This window comes from Chanodichthys erythropterus, chromosome 19 (genome assembly GCF_024489055.1).
Source record: "Chanodichthys erythropterus isolate Z2021 chromosome 19, ASM2448905v1, whole genome shotgun sequence".
In the NCBI taxonomy this organism is placed as follows: domain Eukaryota; kingdom Metazoa; phylum Chordata; class Actinopteri; order Cypriniformes; family Xenocyprididae; genus Chanodichthys; species Chanodichthys erythropterus.
In genome coordinates this window covers 23,379,684-23,403,388 of record NC_090239.1, presented here as the reverse complement: position 1 = coordinate 23,403,388, position 23,705 = coordinate 23,379,684, and the positions used below count along the sequence as shown (strand labels likewise).

General features: G+C 35.8%; 2 protein-coding genes across 3 annotated transcripts; one reads left to right on the top strand and one right to left on the bottom strand.

Annotated features, from left to right (window-relative positions):
- The first annotated feature begins 113 nt into the window (after window positions 1-113).
- On the top strand, window positions 114-7,553 carry rac3b (Rac family small GTPase 3b). Its single transcript, XM_067368806.1, has 6 exons — window positions 114-148; window positions 2,671-2,742; window positions 4,030-4,147; window positions 4,962-5,024; window positions 5,113-5,272; window positions 7,334-7,553. Exons 1-6 carry the CDS (start codon window positions 114-116, stop codon window positions 7,462-7,464), a joined length of 579 nt encoding a protein of 192 aa, XP_067224907.1. The 3' UTR covers window positions 7,465-7,553.
- A 5,440-nt stretch (window positions 7,554-12,993) lies between these two features.
- On the bottom strand, window positions 12,994-23,627 carry dcxr (dicarbonyl/L-xylulose reductase). 2 transcript variants are annotated; one of them, XM_067369332.1, is made up of 9 exons: window positions 23,468-23,627; window positions 23,286-23,396; window positions 20,357-20,454; window positions 20,003-20,157; window positions 19,881-19,923; window positions 19,703-19,802; window positions 16,482-16,546; window positions 15,203-15,320; window positions 12,994-13,520 (listed from the first exon to the last, which is right to left on the bottom strand). In XM_067369332.1, exons 2-9 carry the CDS (start codon window positions 23,335-23,337, stop codon window positions 13,417-13,419), a joined length of 735 nt encoding a protein of 244 aa, XP_067225433.1. In that variant the 5' UTR covers window positions 23,338-23,396; window positions 23,468-23,627; the 3' UTR covers window positions 12,994-13,416. The 2 variants fall into 2 exon arrangements, with proteins under 2 accessions (XP_067225433.1, XP_067225434.1); XM_067369333.1 differs by having other exon boundaries at window positions 23,286-23,627.
- Window positions 23,628-23,705: the final 78 nt, after the last annotated feature.

The window sequence follows — 23,705 nt, the reverse complement described above, 5'->3', positions numbered from 1 at the left end:
GAGGGCAGTGACCGTATTTGTGCACATATCTATCATTTCTCGGGTTAAGTGGGAGCTGTGTCATAATAAAACACATTTACGCCTGTAAAGTGAAGCAACCTGCCTTTCCACAAATGCAAGCGATTAAATGCGTGGTGGTCGGCGACGGGTAAGTAGTGTTTTTGGGAGCTGATGGAGGGGAGCATCCTTGGAAAACCCGTGTGGGTTATTATTGCAATGCATTGATGCCTAGTTCTGGCCTTTGCATTTGATCATTTGCTTAACGAAACACCCTTTATTTGATCTTAAGCATGTTCGTGTGTGCAGAATGCATGTAAAACTAAAATATTTATATGCATAGATATTAAAATGGGACGTAAAAAATGTATAATTGCTTTATGTCTTCGTGTGTTATTGTGAATCGCTGATGCACGTGCGGCTTTCGTTGTTTATTAGACATTAAATGAACGGAAATGTTTCATTTTTGAGAGAATGTGTTGTACTACTGACCCATGTTGGATGGCAAAAGCCTGAAGCAAGAAACGCTATGGTTACCACTCCCTCTTACGCGCGCGAGTGTGCACGAGAAGTGTGTGGAGCGCGTGCATGTGAGCGATAGTTTCCCTGCTATCCATGGGAAGTCCGACTCGTTTAGCGAATCGGTTCTTTTGAAGAATCGGTTCAAGGATATGATTCTCTGTTATTTTATCTTTCCAGGAATCTGTTGAATAATGAACATGCATTTAACAGTTATATCAAAACAAACTAAGACAAAACAGAAAAAAAAAAAAAAAGATAAAATGCGTTTTATGCATTAAAGATCAAAGGACAGATTTTTGTGCCTTAAATTTATGCTACTTCCTATCTTAACCCTTATAGGGTCTTTTTAGAGCCCAAACGACGTTTGCTAAAATTAAAAAAAAATGTTCTTTGTCCAAATGACATGAAACTTTGTACAGTTGTTAACACTTTCTAGATCTACAAATAAAAAACAATTGGAGTGGTATCTTGTTTTTATGTTAGTGTAGAAAAAAAGTCACACTCAGGGTCTTTAGGGGTCTCCAGAGACACCAGGCAACAAAATGTAATTTTGTAACAAAATAATTGTTTTTTAAAAAACAAATGTACTTTTACTCTGTTTAATAATGTTTTTACTCCACATTTGTGCAGTTTTTGAAGGATTTTAATACATTTAAAAATATTTTTTTAAAATAGGTACAAAAACAGCTTTTTATATGTAAAAATATTATGTAAAATTTACGTTTCTGGGATCACATGGATAATTTGACATGGTTTAGTGTAACATCTTTGCCCATCTTTTGGAAAATGCAGTTTTAAAAGTAAAAAAAAATGATCACTTCATCCAGTAGATGGCAGCAGAGCTCCACTATTTGCTATTTGACTAACTGAAAGACATCTTTTCACAAGTTTTTTTTTTTTTTTTTCAGTTAGATTTATATCTAAATTTTATGAAATCACAATTATGACAATAAAAATTACTTTTTGTTAAAGTTTAGTATTTTTGTAATTTAAAAAAAAAAAAAAAAACTGTTTTTCAATATTGTTACATTATGATGAGACCCCACTTAGAAAATGGACAAAATTCATCCTCAAAATCAACATTTTTGAAAAACTTTTGTTTTTCAGTACAAAAATAAAAAATTATTGTCATAATTGTGATTTCATAATATTTAGATATGAATCCAGCTGAAAAACACTTGTGAAAAGAGTCTTTCAGTCAGTCAAATAGCAAATAGTGGAGCTCTGCTGCAATCTACTGGTAAAAGTGATCTTTTTTTTTACTTTTAAAACTGCATTTTCCAAACGATGGGCAAAAATCTCACACTAAACCATGTCAAATTATCCATGTGATCCCCATGAATGAAAGTTAGAAATGTGGGTCTTTTATAAAGTTAATTTTACATATAAGTTGTTTTTGTATAAAAACCTATTTAAAAAAATATTTATTAATTTATTTATATAAAAATATGATAAATCCTCCAAAAACTGCACAAATGTGGAGTAATTAATAAATTAATAAACATAGTAAAATTACATTTGTTAAAAAAACAAACAATAATTTTGTTACAAAATTACATTTTGTTGCCTGAAGTCTCTGCGTGCTTCCCAAACGAAGACCGCACAAGGGTTATATTAGTAAAAGTAGTTAATGCCCATTTACATTTGTAGAAAAATAATTTCACAAGAAAATACAGAAAATCATATATATATCTTATTTTAAAATCAACACCATCTTAAAAAAACATTGCATTTCAATATTTTGTATTATTTTTGTAACAAAAAAGTCAAATCTATACGAATCGGACGTGTCTGAAAAGAAACGGTTCAGTGAATCATTCAAGTGGTGACTCGTGATCCGCTTCACGAACGAGTCCTTGATTGACTCTTGGAGGTTAGTGTGTTTCACTGGAGCTCTGCAGGCGTGTGGTTTCCCTCCGGCCAGCGTGAATCTGGGACAGGGTCTGTCACTATCTGACTTACTAACACCCACACAAAGAGCACACAAGCAGCAGGAACTATATCATGAATAAGGCTGCTTCATGCAAAAGTAATTTTATGACTTAGTGGTCTTTTCACCATTATTTCCTCTCCATCCGTGAGTTGTCTTTACATTCACATTAATGCATGTCAGAAACCCCTAGTTCATCTGTCTCTTGTGCTTTTCCTCAGGGCGGTGGGGAAGACCTGTCTGCTCATCAGCTACACCACAAATGCCTTCCCTGGCGAGTACATCCCTACAGTGTGAGTATATAGTGTGCATATGAGCGAGAATTTGGTGTTTAAGTCATTGAGATATCTATCTTTCTAGTATATGATACATTTATGGCTCATATAGTATAGTGCCTTGTAATGTAAATCATTGAGATCTTTATCACAGTATAGGAGATACTTACATAAAATGCATATAGATATCAGTCGTTACTCTATATCTGCAAATAATGTCTTAGTAAGATGATATTTAAATGCTTAGATTTATGATCAAAGCTCTGTAATTTTAAAACATTTAATGTAATGTGTTTTTTAAAGGGTTAGTTCAGCTAAAAATGTAATTCCTGTAATTAATTCCTTCTCTCTCATGTCGTTCCACACCTGTAATTCATCTTCAGAACACAAATTAAGATATTTTTGATGAAATCCGAGAAAACCACTGCAGTCACATGACTGTTTTAACAATGTCTTTAGTACCTTTCTGCACCTTAAAAGTGATTATATAGATGAGTCAAATACCTCTTGGATTTCATCAAAAATATCTTAATTTGTGTTCTGAAGATGAACGAAGGTCTTACAGGTGTGGAATTAATGACATAATGTTCATTTTTGGGTGAATTAACCCTTTAATGATGATTGAGAGATGATTTCACAGCTAAAAGACACGAGCTGAAGGTTTTACAATTATACTAAAAGGCTTTTACTTGCTAAAAAAGTCTAAACTATCAGTCAGAGACAGAAGGACTGCAGCAGATTGAGGTTCATCAGCAAAGTTTTGATCATGTTGATAATATTATACATTAAGCTTTATAGGGTTAAAAATTGACAAATTCAAGGATCAATTTTACCCCAAAGGTTGAGTTTGTCCATATTTGACCCAAATTTGGGTTAAAATGACCCAGCATTTTTTAGAGTGAAGTATTCAACATATGGTTTATACACCTTCATAAAGGCAAATGATGTTACGCCTAATGAAAGTTATTTTTGTAGCTAACCAATTACTTCTTGTATATGTTTTGTATGCGTTGTTTATATTTTTCTACAATCATAAGGTTCTTGTGTCTGATGGGATGATTTATGGGTGATCTGTTGTGCTGTGGACATGAAGCACATGTGACAGCACTGATTTGCATTTCAATAAGACAATTAGTTGAGCACTCTGAAGATCTAATGAACTGTTTCCTGATGCTTTGCAGGAAGATATTCCAAAAATGTGAGCCGGACACTGGAATGTATTTCTGAGTAATTGCTTTGCCATTTGTCTCATTCTGAATATTCTCCAGTGCTTTATTGAGCTTTAAATCAATGTGCATTTTTTAGGTTTGACAACTATTCTGCCAATGTGATGGTCGATGGCAAACCAGTGAACCTTGGATTATGGGATACAGCAGGACAGGAAGACTATGACCGCCTCCGTCCCCTCTCGTACCCACAGACGGTGCGTGACATCAAATTCTTCTCTTTTTATAGTACTTATTTATTAGAGTTCAAATTAGCTGCAAAAATGAGTAAATAAAGACAATTGGAGACAATTTTTAGGCAAAATCACTTGTAATGTGACATAACTGACACCAAATTGATCCGGTGTGGTCATGTTGGGTGATGATGACACACATAAAGTTATATCAAAGCTTTCATTTTGGCATCAATTTGGCTTTCACGCTTGACAAACACTCAGAATAACACACAGAATTATGATGAAATGCAGTTTTGTGGAGAATTCTCATAAGAGCAGTCTTAAATGAGTTAAATAACGACTTAAAGAGTTGTGAGGAAATGAGATGCGCGTCATGTTGGGCAGCGGCAGCTCTTAAAGTGACAGCAGCCTAATAAACCAGTTGCTGTGATGAAGTACAATGTCATTTTGTCATGTACCAAATCTAACTCGTATAAATATTACAGTAGTATAGATAAATATTATACATACATTTATAGGTAAAATCAAACCTCCTTGAACCCATTCTGTGACGTCAAACAACTTCCCTGAATGTATGAATTAAATATAAACGAATCTTTGTATATAGATCACTCTCTACAGGCAGGTGTATTTTTTGAGCATTGGACGCTACTTTTTTATCTTTTCCAAGTTTAATGACATTCCATCTTTTGCGCCATCAAATATTCTTATTAAAATGACATGATTGTCCTCTTATCCCCGCAGAACATCAGGAAGTGGATAAATAATTAAATCAGGGTTGTGTATGTCAACAAAAACAGCCTGTCGAATGATTTTCCCTCTGTTTTCTCTACAGGATGTGTTTTTAATATGCTTTTCTTTGGTGAGCCCAGCATCCTTTGAGAACGTCCGTGCAAAGGTTAGTAGTTGTTTTTGAAAAAAAAACAGGCAGAAAGCTAAAATGTTGATACCGTAATGTAATATAAGACTCATTTCCTGTGCTCCAGTGGTACCCCGAGGTGCGACATCACTGCCCCAACACACCCATCATCCTGGTGGGCACCAAACTGGACCTGCGAGATGATAAGGACACCATAGAGAGGCTGCGGGACAAAAAGCTGTCGCCCATCACCTACCCACAAGGCCTGGCCATGGCCCGAGAGATCGGTGCGTAGAGAACGAGACTCGCTTCACTGTGTCTTTGTGTCTGAGTTATGAGTGACAGCAGGAAATCTGTGGCATGTTTCTATAATGGAGTTATTGAGCTGAGTGGGACGCTGGTTATGTTGTCATATGTTGGAGTTGCTCAGTGGAGTGGGCAGCACAAAGATGCCGATTGTCTTACCGACGGAGGTCCAGCATGAGCCGGGAACGTGGGGGAGGAGCGGCAGCCGGAGAAAGATGTTCAGAAAACAAAATGGCCTTTCCTGAGAGCGCCGGCGTCAGCTGCTAGAGAAGGGCTCTTTGTCGTGTCGGTGTATCCCCAGTGTGAATGTTTTCTCACAGCCTGCCAGAAACAGTAAATGGCTGATTTATGCAAGACCAGGAGTTTATCCTAGAGTCTTGTTCACTAAACGAAAGAAATTAATGCTTTTATTCTGCAAGGATGCATTAAATTAATCAAAAGACACAGTAAAGATATTTTATACAAAAGTAGTATTTCAAATGCTGTTCTTTTGAACTTTTTTATTCGTCAAAGAATCTTGAAAAATAAAATGCATGACGGTTTCCGCAAAAATATGAAGCTGTTTTCAACATTAATGTTTCTTGAGCAGTGAATCATCATATTAGAATGATTTCTGAAGGATCATGTGACACTGAAGACTGGAGTAATGATGCTGAAAATTCAGCTTTGATCACAGAAATAAATTACATTTTAACATATATTAAAATAGAAATTATTTATTTTAGATTTTAATAATATTTCACAATATTACTGATTTTATGGTATTTTTGATCAAATAAATGCAGCCTTGGTGAGCTGGAGAGACTCTTTCAAAAACATTTTTTAAAATCTTACTAAACTTACTAAAGTTTTGAATGGTAGAGTATAGGGCTGCACTATCTCAGGGAAAAAATTTAAGTGCAATTTTCCTAAAATAAATAAATAAGTAAAAATAAAAGTGTGATTACGTTTAAAAATAAGTTTGTTTTTTTAAATTCCAGGTTGCTGTGCTTGTTTGTAGGGCTACACAAATATGGCTAAAATTTTGTGATTATAAATCAATATGGCTATAAAATAATATTAAATTTAAAAAAATAAAATTAATATTACTGTAAAATTACAACACTAATATTCATGGCTGTCTTAATTTAAATTATTAATTTTCAGATGTTAAACCATCAAATTTTTATTTTGAAAACTGCAGGAAGCTCTTAAAGGGTTAGTTCAGCCAAAAATGAAATTTCTGTCATTAATTCCTCTCCCTCATGTCGTTCCACACCCGTAAGACCTTCATTCATCTTCAGAACACAAATTAAGATATTTTTGATGAAATCCGAGATTCGTCCATCGACAAGGTCCAGAAAGGTATTAAAGACATCGTTAAAACAGTCATGTGACTGCAGTGGTTCAACCTTAATGTTATGAAGAGACGAGAATACTTTTTGTGCACAAAAACGAAACAAAAATAACCACTTTATTCAACAATCTGTGTCATTCTCATACGTTGATTACGTCCAGCACTTCCAGGTTCTACATCAGAACGCCGACTCATTATTGGCCGGCTCCTGATTAGCTTTGGCCAATACTGAGCTGGCATTCTGACGTAAACACGGAAGCTTCACTGTGTTACTGCGTCACCTGCGTAAGATAATGACAGAAGAGACTGTTGAATAAAGTGGTTATTTTTGTTTTGTTTTTGCGCGCAAAAAGTATTCTCGTCTCTTCATAACATTAAGGTTGAACCACTGCAGTCACATGACTGTTTTAACGATGTCTTTAGTATCTTTCTGGACCTTGAAAGTGTTGATTATATTGCCGCCTATGAAAGTCTCTCGGATTTCATCAAAAATATCTTAATTTGTGTTCGGAAGATGAAGGTCTTACGGGTGTGGAAATAATTACTTAATGTTCATTTTTGGGTGAACTACGCTTCTCTTTTTGTTGATTTCTCATTACAAGTATTTATTTTGATTAATCGTGCAGCTCTAGAACACTTTTAGGTATTCAAGTAAAATTTCTCCTAATAGTAATTTAAGGTACACTTTCTTGTCTTTATGCCGCAGGTGCCGTGAAGTACCTGGAATGCTCCGCTCTGACTCAGCGAGGTCTAAAGACGGTCTTCGACGAGGCCATCCGCGCCGTCCTCTGCCCTCCGCCCGTCAAAAAACGCGGCAAGCGCTGCACTCTCTTCTGAGTGAAATAGAAAGCGATGACGATTTCCGGCACCCAAACCCACTCAAACTACAATATTTTTAATCAGCCTCTTGGAAAATATATTGTACTTCTCTCACAGGTTCGGTGACAGCCGTCCATGAAGTTCTAATGCACATCTCATGTATACGAACCATTGGCTAGTCGGAGGGAAACCGTGAGGTAGATTGTTTTTCGCGGCCTCGCGCGCCCAGAGAGATGTAATATTCCATTTCATATTGTTTATATGAGAAGTTTTAGTGGTACAGTGTAATTGTTGACATACCGTAAGGAAGTGTTTCTTGGTGTCGTAAAGGAAGCGTGTCAAAGAAACGGGATTTAGATGGTCTTGTACAAAGCTAACCATTCGCAGTATTAGCATTCCTGTCTGCGTTAAAGGGTTAGTTCACCCAAAAATAAAAATAATGTCATTTATTACTCACCCTCACACACGTAAGACCTTCGTTCATCTTCAGAACACAAATTAAGATATTTTTGTTGAAATCCGATGAGGCCTGAGCAATGACATTTCCTCTCTCAAGATCCATTAATGTACTAAAACATATTTAAATCAGTTCATGTGAGTACAGTGGTTCAATAATAATATTATAAAGCCACGAGAATATTTTTGGTGCACCAAAAACACAAAATAACGACTTTTATAGTGATGGCCGATTTCAAAACACTGCTTCAGGAAGCTTCAGAGCGTTATTAAAACCTCTTCCACTCTGCCGGCCCGTGGGCGGGCCGAAACGACGTCACAATATTTTCACTTATTTTGTTTTAAAATTTCTGGAGATACTACCAACTAGGGCTGGGCGATGTATCGAATGCTTTTGTCACGCGCATTTCTTCAGTAAAGCCGGTTCCCTGATTACCGCTAAATCGGCATCACCTGCTTTCAAATGAAGCGGCATTTAATAGACAGAGCCGTAGTTCACTGATAAGACACGCAATATCGCGCTCAATATCGACGGCGATACATATCGATATTGAACGCGATATCGCGTGTCTTATCAGTGAACTACGGTTCTGTTTATTAAATGCCGCTTCATTTGAAAGCAGGTGATGCCGATTTAGCGGTAATCAGGGAACCGGCTTTACTGAAGAAATGCGCGTGACAAAAGCATTCGATACATCGCCCAGCCCTACTACCAACCCATATATGGTACCATTTGAAAGCTTAGAATCTAATCTTTACAAAGAATATAATTAGTTCTGTGTTTATGTTACACAAATTAGTAAGATAAAGCTTAAATATACAATCATGCCAAAAACGCCCCTCCCCTTGACTACGATGAGGTAATATAAATATGAATATGAATTTTTCGCATATTTCATAAAACAGACATGTCATATATCAGAAGAAAGCTCTCATTCTCAGGAATTCGGCTATATAGTTTATTTTATTGTTTTAACAACATCATTTGAACGATCTTCAAAAGAATCGCGCAATAAATTTGATAAATGTGGAAAAAACAAACACAAACATCACATTTCTACCCCTTTCAATGCTTCTCTAAGATAAAATCAGCCACAAACTCTATATCATCTTTTACCTTATGAAGTTTTCTTTCAAATGAGCCTACTTTCACTTTTCTGTGAGCTTATATTGGTAAATAATCCACTGTTATGTCGCGGTTGTCCTAAACACAAAATGGAGACGAATGAAGAAACACGCTATCTTCACACCATCATCCAAACGGTCTGGCTTCCTTCAGTGATGACGATGATATACATATCAGGCATGTGTATAAAGCTAAAGATCCTATTTGTCCAGGGACATGTCAATCAAACTTCTAGTCCAATCAGATGGCGAGATATTCAACAAATCATTGAGGCAGACAGGCGGGATCACACCGTAGCTTCAGTTTCACGTGGTGGGCGTGTGATCGCGTTGCGAGTGATGAGAGGAGCTGTTTGATGGAAGATTTGCATGTGTTTTCATAGTTTGTGTATTGTTTTGACTTCTAAAATGGCATATGGAGAGGGAAAAGTACCAATGGCACCGATAGAAACGTTTTTGAAGTACTTGAACGTGATGAGGCATTGACCAGTGACGCCGTGTTATGATTCGGCGAAAATGACAGCTCGCTTTTCTCGAGGGAGACGAGAGGACCCTGCGCTTGACTGGTAAGCTCATATATTCCTGCATTTACAATGCTAATGCTTATTTAATGATAAAATTATTATTTTGAAATGGGAAAGCACAGCAACTAAGCCAATAAACTGTTACATTTGACAAAACATTTGACGAAACTGCGTATAAGTATGCATACTCATACATATTAGTATACAAGTATGCAGACTTCAATAAAATCGTAATTTGAGTAAATCTACATTTTGAAATCGTAAAATGTATATTATTATATTGTAAACAACTAACTAACAACTTTTATTTTTTGTTTCAGATACTGCATGAGATCCTGGACCACCGGCACAGATGGTCCACAGCTTCACATCTTCAAGACAGGCCAGAGGAAGGTGATGCTCTCAACACAAGGGACAAAATATTATAGTGATGCACAGAATGATAAAAATGTGGAGGATGTAGATCATGTTTACATTGTTAAAGACCACATACATTTTATTTTATGTGTTATACTGTCTTGTGTCACCTGAAAGGAGAATAAAAAGTATAAAACGCTAAACAAAATCTCATTCTTTTATGCCTTTTAGCATAGTACTTGTTTTGCATCTCAGAAACAAAGATGAAAATGAAGAAAATCAATAAATAATAAAATAAAGTGCTATACCATATAATAAAAATAGGATTTTTGGGGTAATGCAGTCTGTAAAACCTGTTTTTGCAAAGGACAATCCAAAGAACACTTGCATACGCTAAAATATCATTTTGCCTCCCTTCAGTTACATTTCAATAACTTCTGTTTAGAAGATGATAGATTCAAAATATTTTTTTCTAGTACAAGCTGTCACCTAGTGGAATCAAAGAAAACAATCAGCAGGTCCCTAGAGCAAACAGAACCTGATTTACAGATTTTCAAAAACAGGATTTTAAACAAAAAAAACAAAAATCGCCTATTTTTTAAGTGCTAATTACAGTATTTTAAATGCATACAATGTAATTTCTGAAGTATTACAGTCTGATTTTGTTATTTTGAGAGGTTTTCTTTACAATGACACCAATATTTTACATTTCTCTCACTGTATGTGTGAAGGGTGAACATTTAAACTTTGGGTTTGTCAAATTCAGGCGGAAATCTAAAAAATGCCTCAGAGTGGAAGAGGTTAATCTTTTGAGTCGAATCATGATTCGGATCGCCAAAGTCACGTGATTTCAGCAGTTTGACACGCGATCCGAATAGACTCAAAAGATTCATAATGCTCCGAAGCTTCCTGAAGCAATGTTTTGAAATCGGCCATCACTCTAAAAGTCGTTATTTTGTGTTTTTGGCACACCAAAAATTTTCTCGTGGCTTTATAATATTATTATTGAACCACTGTACTCACATGAACTGATTTAAATATGTTTTTAGTACATTAATGGATCTTTAGAGAGGAAATGTCATCTATGCAGTCCTCACTGAGCCATCGGATTTCATCAAAAATAATTTGTGTTCTGAAGATGAATGAAGGTCTTACGGTGTGGAACGACATGAGGGTGAGGAACTAATGACATTGTTTTCATTTTTAGGTGAACTAACCCTTTAAAGTCAACATGAAACCGCGACCCATTTCACATCTGCAACGATGGGAATTGTTTGGATTGTGAAAATTGTTGTAGTGGAAGTAAATTTAGTTTTGTAAGTTGATGATAGACTACAAAGATTAAATAGGGTCTGTTTGATTTCATATTGACTTCAAAGCAGTCATGAACACTAGATATTTTCTTCTTCTCAACTCTTTAACAACTTGGCCATTCCAATCACTGGAGAAGAAAACTGTGAACTTTGTGTCTCTACTTTTATGTCGATACAAACTAATTGATGAAGTTAGTGTTTTTGTTTCTTTTCTAGTTTTCTATGTACAGATGAACAACTTTGATCCTGATCTGTGATGAAGGGTTTATGTTACAGTTTCACAATCTAAAATCTCTTTGAACAAATGACTTGCATGCCACAACGAGAAGCCTGAATGTCTCTTTAATTGAAGGACATGCATGGGCATTTGTTCTTGATCGTTCCCGCTACGGAAACCTTGTTAGTACGTGTCTGCATGTGGCGTGAGTGTGGGCGTTCGTCCGTGACGTGATTGGCTGTTGGGTGCGAGTTGTCTACGTGGTCACTAACAGTATCGGTGCTGCAGCACTTCCTTTCTCTCACCTAACTTTGTAAATAACTCAAAATGGACAAAAAAGATGATGATCTTCACAGCTGCCAAAAGACATTTCCATGATGTAAGATAGTATATTTACAAAAAAAAAATGTTTTAGATGAGGAATGCATTAATTAATAAATCTATTCATGTTTTACCCTTACACTTTTGACCCTGTGCTTTACTTCATTTAATAAATTGAACTGAACACCGTTACTGACAATCCTCAATTTGGCTGCGTGAGATTCTCCAGCTTTGTTGTTGTTGAGCTGTTAAAGCTCCGCCCTCTTCTGGAAAGGGGGCGGGAGCAGCAGCTCATTTGCATTTAAAGGGACACACACAAAAATGCCGTGTTTTTGCTCACACCCAAATAGTGGCAAATTTGACAAGCTATAATAAATGATCTGTGGGGGATTTTGAGCTGAAACTTCACAGATGCATTCTGGAGACTTATAATACATCTTGTAAAAGGGGCATTATAGGTCCCATTTTAGGCCTATAAGGCTATAATAGCAATACAGCAAATCTTGGCTGCTTGAATGTTTATATTGTAGCAAAATGTAAACTGTAAAGTTGGATATATGTGACCCTGGACCACAAAACTAGTCATAAGTTGCATGGATATATTTGTAGCAATAGCATTGTATGGGTCAAAATTGTTGATTTTTCTTTTATGCCAAAAATCATTAGGATATTAAGATCATGTTCCATGAAGATATTTTGTAAATTTCCTACTATAAATATATCAAAAATATATTTTTGTGAGTGGATATGCATTGCTAAGGACTTCATTTGGTGCAACTTCAAAAGGTGATTTTCTCAATATTTAGATTTTTTTGCACCCTCAGATTCCAGATTTGCAAATAGTTGTATCTCGACCAATCATAACAAACCATACATTAATGGAAAACCTATGTATTCAACTTTCAGATGATGTATAAATCAAAATAATTTCAAAAAACTGACCCTTATGACTGGTTTTGTGGTCACATATAAGTATATCACAGTACACTCATGATATACAGCACATCTCGACTGCTTGATTGCTTGCTTCATTGAAAATATAAAGTATATTATAACAGCTCTAATCTGCTAAAAGCGACTTGAAGATATTAAGATATTATAAACAAAACAATGTGCATTGTGAAAAGCGCTATGCAAATAAATTTGGTCAAGATATCTGGATTTAATCACTACACTGTGAGTGTGAATGCTGATCTCTTCTGGCCGTACATGATACTACAGGACATAAAATCCACTGTATTGTCATGGCAACTGGAAGTGGCTAGAAGGAGAGACCTTCACAGTCTCATGAGGAACATATGAGGAGGTCAATAAAGCAACAGCTCTTAAACGCTTCAATTCAGTTTAATGTCTTGCTAATTATGCAAGCTTGTCTAGTGTGTTGCATTTAAAGGAACAGTTCACCCTCTGTTATCATTTACACAATATTCGGACACCAAAGGAGATATTTAGTGGAATGTTCATGCTGCTCGTTTCCATACAGTTACAAAAATGCCACTATAAGAGCAACCGATGCTCCATATTCCATAATAGCTTTGTTTGAAGAACAGAGAAAAAAATCAATAAAGAAGAGTAAATGATGACACGTTGCGAATATGAAGTGTTGTAACAGGTGAAATGCGTCCCTCCAGGCTCAATCTCCTGCGCTTGATGATGTTTAGCAAGCCAGAAACCCTCCATCCACAGGCAGGATCACTCCATTGGTCATGGCACTCTTATCGCTGAGGAGGAAGAGGATGGAGTTGACCACATCCTCCACTTCTAAACAACACAAGAAGAAAGATGCTGGAGCATTACTGCGTTTGACAAACAGAACAGAAACACACTAGAAAATTGAGGACGATTTGCTTGTTTCACAAGCCATGTGTTTCACAGTCTGCCACTAAAATGAGCTTACACAATCTTTGCTAAATCCCAAAATGCAGAGAGAGACACATTAAATAACCCAACAGAAGAAGGGATTCAACATTAGCACTTAAGGACAAACATTTGTTTATTTTTTTATTATTATTAAACAGTGTTTAACTGAACAAACTCTGTTTCTGTCTTTAAATTAAGGATAAAACATCTATCTCTGCTAATGCTGTAAACTATATAAGGAGCCCTTACTTGCACATTACTATAATATTAAAGATTTCAATTAACAACAGAGCCCAAACTATTAAATTCAGTTGCTATATATTTTTATATATAATCATCAACACTCATATAATAATAATAAAAAAAAAAATTAAACATGTAAATTGCACATAAGACAGTTTTTGCATTAACTTCTATATGTAATTATAAAACTATGTTTCTCCAATTCGTTGTTGAAATATAATCTTTTACACAGTGGCTGTCATAACATGGAATAATTTAAACATGCATTAAATAATTAAGACATCGCCAACAGGTTAAGTAAAATTTAAAGGCTAATATATTTAGCGAAATAGTTAATTTTTCTATCGAAATGACGAATGGCTTTTCTGAGGTACTATGTGACATTGTTTACAAGCTGTTTTATTGACGTCTTTCCGCGGTTGAAACACTATTTGATCGATTACTTGAGATATTATATGTTTCAGTAAGTTGTACTGTATCTTTCAACATACCTTCAGATGTTCATTCATGTTCATTCAGGAATGATCGCAAAAGATATAGAAAGAGTGTTCACTACTATTAGTTGTGAATGGGAGAAACTGCAATGCGCAAAATGGCAGAATACGTCCCGCCTTCTAAGTAAAAGAGCCAATCGCTGATTGATAAAGCCATTGCGTCACTGCAGCTGCCGTTAGAAGCTCCGGTTCCCACAGGAACTTGAGACTCACACATCGGCCTGAAAAATAAGCTTTTTTAATGCTATTTGAGCATAAGAAACACATTTATGGGGCTGTTCATGTCAGATTTTGTTGCTGATTTGAAATATGTTATTTAATTGCGAGTTCGCCAAGCATTTTTTGAGATTTCAGGATTCCTCCATTCAAATAAATAGGACTTGGATGCCCGAAATAGCTGCCTGGAGGCTTTGCAAATATGACCGAGTGAACAGACTTTCCTTGAAAGGGACTTTGCTCATGCTCCGCTCTGCCGCTTGAACTGAGGCGCCTATACTGTTAGGCCACATCAAAAAGCATCAAAACGGCATTTATTGTTTGAATTTCGTGATAAAATGGACAGAATTTGAAAGATTTATTACCAAAAGTAACAAAACACAGAGCTTATTGCGATTATTGGTGGGTAATGCTGTTTAAAAGTGGTACAATGCATTACCATATGCGCCCCCTTCTGGATTGGAGTGTGGATGTGTATTCGTCATCTGACCACACCACTAAAACTTAACTGACCTCAGGCGAAATGCATTGGCATATCAATCTTGATTATTGAAGCAACTGTGTGAAACACAGGAAAAGAAGCATGGTGATTTTAATTTCTGTTATGGTGACCTAAAAACACAGGCTTACCTGCAAATTTACCCAGCGGGATGCGTGATGTCATGCTCTTGGCCTTTTCTGGGTCACTCCAGCCGATCTTCCCCATCTCTGTCATCACCACGGTCGGGTTCACTGAGTTCACTCTTATCTGTCGAGGTCAGATTACATAAGAAGTGCTAAATTCACATGAAAGATGCATAAAGTTATCCATCAATCATGAGAACAAACACTTTCGTTTCAATATATATATATATGAGAAAACTCAAAGATTTGATTTTACATTAATCATTTTTTAATCAAATTTAACTTAAACTAAATGTAGTAATAATAATACATATCAACAATATGAATTATTATTATTATTATTATTATTATTTTAGAATACATATTTATGGTAAATATGTTTACCAATAACTACAAACCAGCATTTGGTTTTAATAACAACAATAATAATACATTTAAATAACATAAAAGCAGAAAATACAACAAAACACATTTTAGTGTATTTACTGTTTTTATATTTTTAATATTTAATAATTACATTAAATTATAGCAATCATTATATTACAATATAATAATAGCTTAATTTAGACTAAATCTGCAACAATGTTACCCATTTTGGTGTATTTACAGTTTTTTATATATTTTTAAATATTTTGATTTAATAATAATTCTTATAAAATATTACTAAATATCACATTTATATTTAAAAAAATATTACGGTTGTTATTATCATTAATAACAATCATCATAATTTGCTATTCATGTAAAGAGTTAAAACAGCGTTCAGGCCGAGATGGAAATGATGTCCAAATTGTTCATTAGCGATCCAGCTCTCAAGAGAAAAACAATACTGGCCTGAAGATGTTATATCCTTATGAATTACATGACTGACAGGCATTATGACTTATGGATTTCAATTAATGTTATGCTCCAAGAACAAAGCAGTTTGTCATACTCTGATGTTAATATGATCAGGAAAAACAACACGCTGCTGAATATTAACACACGTCCCAACCATCCACATAATTTATGGCAATGATGCACTTGGTCATAATATGCATTATTGCCTGTTAGCAATTACATTCACTTCTTCAAGTAATTACAGGGCACACCCGAACATTTAATAGCCGATTTGAGACATTTAGCAAACAGATTTATATTTTTTAAAGAGGGTGGTTGTTGACTGGCGTGAAGCCTCCTGGCAAGACTGAGCACCGCAATGCACGATTTATTTTCACAAAGCTGTAAACAACAATGATTTCACAAGCATGATCTGACAAAACTCAAGTGACTATCTGTGATTAACCTGATACGGCCCCAACTCCAGCGCCATCACTCTGGTCAGCATGTCCAGCGCTCCTTTTGTGGCGCCTTCATAAAACACAAACGATTCATTCAAAAGTGCACTTCCATATGAGATACTTAAGTTTGATTCAGAATTTGAACTTGGTTATATATTTAACCATCTGGTGCTCTTTGGTCATTTTTGACCCGGAAATTTTTTACTTCATTAGAACGGTATGAAACTTTGTAAATGTTTTGGCACTTAATATGTGAACACACACACACACACACACACACACACACACACACACACACAAAATCATGGACATGATCAGAGAAGGTCCTGAAAAAATAGTCACAATTGTGTCACATGGTCAAAAATGAGCACACTGGAAATGAATGGGAGACGAATTGCATCTAGTGGAAACTGTTGGTACTGCATCCAAACAATATATTACTGAAAGCTCATTTTTTTCAGATATCAAGCTCAAATTTGGAACACAACTTGTTTAGATTTATGGCTTGGATTTTTGTGCAGTTTTAGAGTAAAACATGTTTTTGAAAATATATATTTCATATAAAAATTGAAAATAGTATTTTTGTGCATTTTTCATAACAATAAACATAAAATTCAGTAACTTTTTTAAGTTAACTTTTTTTCACCTCAGCAATAATTTGTCAAGCGTCATCTTCGAAAAGAGATCAAAATGAAGTCTGGGCTCAAGAAAGTCTGAAATTTTATTTGCGGGTCTGTGTTCAAAAAGTAAATCAATGGATTATAACTACAGCGTAAATTATAATTTAGTAACACAAAATCCCCTAAAAATAAAAATACATTATCAAACTAAAATATAGTACATTAATTAATTGAAAAAAAAAAAAAAAAGAATTTTTTCGTTTTTCGTGGCAATTTTTGGCCAACACACGAAGAGCACCAGATGGTTTTCAAGAGCATTCTGCAGTAATGCAAAGAAAAATATGACCATTAACTTGCGAAATGTAAAGATTATGATTGATCTCAGTTCTGTGGTCAAATGTTTTTGTATAATGAAAAACCAGAAACTAATGTTCTAATAGCTGTGCTACTTCATGTCTGTCATATATACTGTAATAAAATAATTTAAACTGAAATCAATATTTCACATCCATGTACTTAGTTGGTAAGTACAGTCAGCTGATCATTATCACAAAATTAACCCTCTTACGAACGTGCGTATGTTAATTTACACCTCACATCTTATATACTGCACAGTTGAATATTTACTAAATAATGTTAAAACAAAAAAGCTCTCCTGACATACACTACTGGTCAAAAGTTTGGAATAATAGATTTTTTAAAATGTTTTTGAAACAGTCTCTTCTGCTCACCAAGGCTGCATTTATTTGTTAAAAAATACAGTAAAAACAGTGAAATATTATTATAATGTAAATCAGCTGTTTTATATGTGAATATTTAGTAAAGTGTAATTTATTCCTGTGATCAAAGCTGAATTTTCAGCATCATTACTCCAGTCTTCAGTGTCACATGATCCTTCAGAAATCATTCTAATATGATGATTTGCTGCTCAGTTATTATTGGTGCTCATTAATTAGTAGTCAAGCACCAAAATTATTAGTTTTCTTCTTCTTCTTCTTCCTCTCGAGTCTATGGCAGCCCATAGAACTGTTGGGTAAAAAATTATGAAATTTGGCGAACACGCAAAAATGGATTTGATGCTGTATCTTCGCAATGATTTGGTGTATTGACACCAAACTTGGTACATGTCATTACAGGCATGACTTGGATGTACATGCATAGTATCGTCACAGCGCCACCTACTGGTACCGAAATAGAAAAAATGACTTTTGAATTCCTTGTCCTAAAATGGTCTCTTTAGATTCCTTGAGGCATACTGAGTAGAACGATATCCAATTTTCTTTTGTCGACCATTTTGAATTTTGTCATAAAAATGTTTTACGAATGCATGAACGTATCGTTATGAAACTTGGTATGATTCATCAACACCATGTTCTGAGAGGACCTGTAAAGTTTTAGGTCAGCGCCTCCTAGTGATCAAGAGATATAATGAGATATATGAAATGCTTCATATGCTTTCAAAATTCAATATATTGTAATTTAACTTACATCATCAGATTCATTGGCTTATGCCGAATCCTACGATACCAAATTTGCCATATTCTACCATACTTAATGTCCACCATATCAAATTTAATTCAAAACCTACTTTTTCGAACTCCTCCTACAAAATTTTCATCTCCTACAAAATTTCCGATTTGTATGAAATTTGGTATGTAGCATCTACAGACACTCATGATAAAAAGTTATTAAAAGATTTTTCGTTGTTTTATACTGCATGAACAAATTCGACTGCGAACACACCAAAATGGATATGTGGCTGGATCTTTGCAAAAGTTTTGTGTATTGACAGAAAACTTGGTACATGTCATCACAGGCATGACTTGAGGGTGCATGCAGAGTTTCATCATAGCACCACCTACTGCTCAGAAATGATAAACCATGATATAAGTGCTTTAACTGATGTCATTTAAACAGCTTGATCCTAACCTCATGATCAAATATTTCCTTTTCTGCCCTTATTCGGCTTGACCCCGGTATTGCTGCTTGCAGCTATATTTAATAATGGTTCTTATTATTATCAATGTTGAAAACCATTTTTGCTGCTTAATATTTGTGTGAAAATCAGGATTACTTGATGAACAGCATTTATTTGAAATAGAATCTTTTGTAAGGATTATAAATCTCTTTACTTTAGTGTCACTTCTGATTAATTTAATGCATCCATGCAGAATAAATGTATTATATTTATTACATTTATTAAATAAATGTATGTTTTGTTTTTTTTATCTTTTGAATGTGCATCACGGTTTTCACAAAACATTTTCAACATGGATAACAATATACATTTTTTTTTCTTAAGCAACAAATCAGCATATTAGAATGATCTTCTTTCAGAAAACATTAAAAAAACTTGATTATTCCAAACTTTTGATCGGTAATGCACATGTAAATAAATATGCAACATCTAGGATTCATATAAACAAAACTTCCCGAATCTGAAATCGGATTGGATTCTAATTGATGAAAAGAGTGCATGTTGTAAAAAAAAAAAAAGTACAAGATCTTGGACAAAATCATTCTCTCCCAGGGCAAACAGATAGGTCTGGGATAATATTCACGCTTGCATGAATGTGATAAATAAGATTAGACATCGGTGCACTCACAGTAAACGGCATGATCTTTCAGAGCACACTGTGAGGCTTGACTCGAGATGTTCACAATGGATCCTCCAGTCCCTCTGACCTTCATTCCTCGTGCCACTATCTACAATAAATACACACAACATTATTAAAAGTGTTAGTGTAGTGTTTATAAAACTCATTATTAAATTATAAAACTTACTTGAGCAACATGAAGGGCAGCTTTCACATTGACATTGAAAGACCTGCAAAAGCCATCACAAATGCAGTCTGACTACTTTAAAACACAAATGACAGAGTGAGAGTGATATTACAAAGCCCTACATGTCAAACTGATCTGGCGTGACTTCGAGGAAGGGCTGAAGTTTAGCACAGGCTGCATTGTTCACCAGAAGATCCACCGGACCGACGTCTTTCAGCGCCCGGTCTGTGGCATCCCAGTCCGACAGGTCCACGCACACCGGCTTAATGGAGGGACACTGGGGATCAAACGCATCACACGTTACAAAGAGATTTTCTATTGTCACACTCTGGCTGAATGAAGCCTATACGCATAAAGGAGCAGCAGGCTCTCTTGGGATGCTGAAGAATGCGATAGAATTGATGCATGCTGGGAGACAATTGATCCACGGGGTTTTGTCTCAGGGATGAGTTGGACCGTGACCGAGGGGTCGTTACCTCCTGCACTAGGCTATCCAGGTCAGCCTTAGTGCGTGTGACAGCCGTGACCTCTGACCCACAGCGTGCCAGAGCCAGTGCCGTGGCCCGTCCAATCCCTAGGAGGCATTGAGGTAAAGTCAACGATCTGGTGTGTCATTATACTTAACAAGACTAATTTGGAAAGTTCAAAGCAAGCTTAAAATGCACTTATTATGCACTGTTAAAGGAAACATCATGTTGTTCCAAACCTGTATGAGTTTAGAAGATATTTTTAAAGGGGGGGGGGGGGGGGGGGGTAATGCTATTTCATGCATACTCACCTTTTTTTTTATTGCATTATCATGCTAAACATGGCCAACGTTTCAAAACACGAGTTGGACGTATGACGGAGTATTTTTGTGCCGAAACTTCCGGTTTTGGTACAGGATTCTGAGAGTTTTTTTCGAGTGTGTCCTGTATGACGTCAAAAGAGGGCGGATTTCCTTGTATAGGCATTTCTCCCTGATAAAACGCACACACATCACTAGGGTTGTTCCGATTCCGATACTACGAAAATTTCAAAGACGTGAATTGACTTCCTGCGGCGCGATTCGCATGAATGACGCGGTGCGAATTGAGCGATTTGGGCGTTTGACGCACTTAAGATGGAGAAGGATGAGGCGTGCCAGCTTCATTCAAACAAAGAGAAAAGTTTTCAAAAGACAAATAAAAGATAACCGACAAAATTGTCGGGTTTATTGTTCTGGATGACCAGCTGCTGTCAGTCGTCGAAAACGTGAGATTTTTATTTAACAAAATTGTTTCTGGACTTCAGGTTTCAAAGAGATTATTTTCTTGTATAGCCTAATTATATTCCTAGATTTATTTGTTGCACTGTTTTTATAGTTATATTGTAAAACTAATATACCTTTTTGAGTTTACAGTGTTAGATTTGTGGCTGCGTTTGAAGTTCTTTTTCACTTAAAATAAATAAATAATATAACTGACAAATGTATGTCAGATAATAAAAATACTCTAGTTCACTGTATGTTTTTGTTCTTGTTTTATTAAGGGATAAGTCTGAAGCACACCATAAATAATTCTATCAATTCATACAGGGCTAGTAATATATATATATACAGATACACACCCAGGTATCGGATCGGTACTCGGTATCGGCCGATACCCTGAGCTCAGGTATCGGAATCGGTATCGGGAATGGAAAAGGGGTATCGGAACATCTCTACACATCACCCAGAGCAAGGGCACGCCCATCAACGCATTTCGTTCGGGATACAGAAGCCGAGAGATTTTTCAACAATGGCTCTGTCCCAATTCAGGGGCTGCACCCTTTGAAGGCTGCATACATCATCAGTCTCATTTAAGAAAAATAACCGTTAGATTGCAACGTAAGAAAGAAATTACAGTATTTTACACCTCACAGTGAAAATCAGTTAATTTTATTACGGTTACTTTTCTTAAATATGACATCCTTGATGAAGTATGCAGCCTTCAAGTGCGATCTCCGAAGGACGCAGCCTCTGAAATGTGATGCAGCTCCTGTAAACAAAGGAGTGTGTTTTTGGTTGTGAGGGAAAGATTACCTATTTCAGCTTCCCAAAAACCCAGCGTTAAGGAAACAGAGGATGAAGTTTGTTTTCCGAGGCAGCAACGGAGTTGTGCATGTATGTTTATTCCCGGGAATTCGTGACGAATACTTTGTAAACAAGTCCCAGATCAGCGCAGGATTTGCAGACTGCGGTGAGTAAAGCTGCATCAGATGTCTGTGTTTTGAGGCAATCGATGCACAAGTGCATATAATGTAAACAACACGAACGTTTTTGTTCCCTTTTTGTTTATAATGATGTCGCAGCTAGCATGCGATCTCTGCGCAGAAGCTGCATGCGCTCGTGACTCTTTAGCTCCGCCCACGGCACTGACGGAAGACACGCCTCCAAGATCTCAGATTTTTTCGGAAAGACTCGGTTTAGAGTATCTATCTTTTATAAATATAACAAAACTAAAGACTTTTCGGAGATATGAAGGATGCATTGTTACTCTATATGTACTCAAGATTAACATGAGATTGGCAGAAACTGCCACCCCCCTTTAATAATGTTATGTTTTGATATATTAACTTACACTAAACCACATGTAAATTGCGCTAGTCTTTTCTTCCCTATTGTGATGTACAGTTTATCTGAGTGCAATGGCTTCTTCAAACAAGAACAAATGTAGTGACAGGTTGCCCCGCCCTCATCATCAGAGAAGAGATGCAAGAGGGAGGGGAAGATATTTTGATTAAAGATTATGAGGAACATGGATTTTAAAAATGATGTGTGTGGATATATCACTTATAATAATTACTAATATATATAAAAATAATTGTCCATTTTGATTTAATGGTGACTTTAATCATAATCACATTCACCCAAACTAAATAAATCTATTCATGTTTTACCCTTAAAGCAGTGTTTTTCATAAACACCAGGTCAGAGCTCTTAAAGTTGTTCATTATTATTTTGTGTTGTTATGTTGCAGACTCTGCTCTGGTTGTGCGCGTTCATGTGTTTTGGAGGAGGCGTGGCTTTAGAGGAGTGGCTCTGAAGGGAGGGAGGGATTTTATGCTTATTGCTAGCTTTAATGTTAAAATAATTCACAATGGTTATTTAGTTCACACATTTTTTGGTGGTTTTGGCAAATGTCAAGACTTGCTTACATGTCGCTGTCTCTCACAAAATCCCTACATATGACTCCAGATAACTTATTTAGCATGAGTTGTATTTGAACCATTTATATTATACTTGTATGAGAATTTTGATGCATCTTTAGTCGCTATATGGGACAACAGAGAAACCATCACCAATCACCATTATTCCAAAGAATACCATAGAATGTACGTTAGGTCGTAGGAGGGTGAGTAAATGATGGTAAAACTGTCATTGTCCCTTTAAGTGTTAAAGCTTACCTTTGCCAGCTCCAGTCACCAAAGCACGCTTTCCAATAAATGTTATCTCCATACTTTCTGTCTCCAGTCCAAGTTCAGCCACACAATCTGTTATAAACTACTATAGCGAAACTGAAAGTACAAAAAGTTGTTTTCAGGCGAAACAGAGTGAAAATGTTGCATGAACGCTTATAATACTTTACCTCAGATTCAATCTGATGTTTGTTTGACAAGTCAGTGAACTGAGCGAAGTTCACTCCAGTGTAGTAGACTCGATAGTAAGCTGAACATTCAGAAAACATTGTCACATGACCAGCTCACCATGGAAAGTGTGTCGTCTTCTTCACAGTTAGTATAGACTACTACCCGTTCTACATACTGTAGTATGCGATGGAATAACAACAGACAGAATAACAAAAGGTCCTTTAAAGGGACAGTTCA

Excerpts from the sequence above, each read along its gene's own strand:
- rac3b (XM_067368806.1), top strand. The coding sequence starts at position 114 with ATGCAAGCGATTAAATGCGTGGTGGTCGGCGACGG. Across the intron at positions 4,148-4,961 it reads CCCTCTCGTACCCACAGACG|GATGTGTTTTTAATATGCTT; the intron begins GTGCGTGACATC and ends TTTTCTCTACAG. Across the intron at positions 5,273-7,333 it reads GGCCATGGCCCGAGAGATCG|GTGCCGTGAAGTACCTGGAA; the intron begins GTGCGTAGAGAA and ends TTTATGCCGCAG.
- dcxr (XM_067369333.1), bottom strand. The coding sequence starts at position 23,337 with ATGGAGATAACATTTATTGGAAAGCGTGCTTTGGTGACTGGAGCTGGC. Across the intron at positions 20,455-23,285 it reads GGTGACTGGAGCTGGCAAAG|GGATTGGACGGGCCACGGCA; the intron begins GTAAGCTTTAAC and ends AATGCCTCCTAG. Across the intron at positions 13,521-15,202 it reads CCCGCTGGGTAAATTTGCAG|AAGTGGAGGATGTGGTCAAC; the intron begins GTAAGCCTGTGT and ends TGTGTTGTTTAG.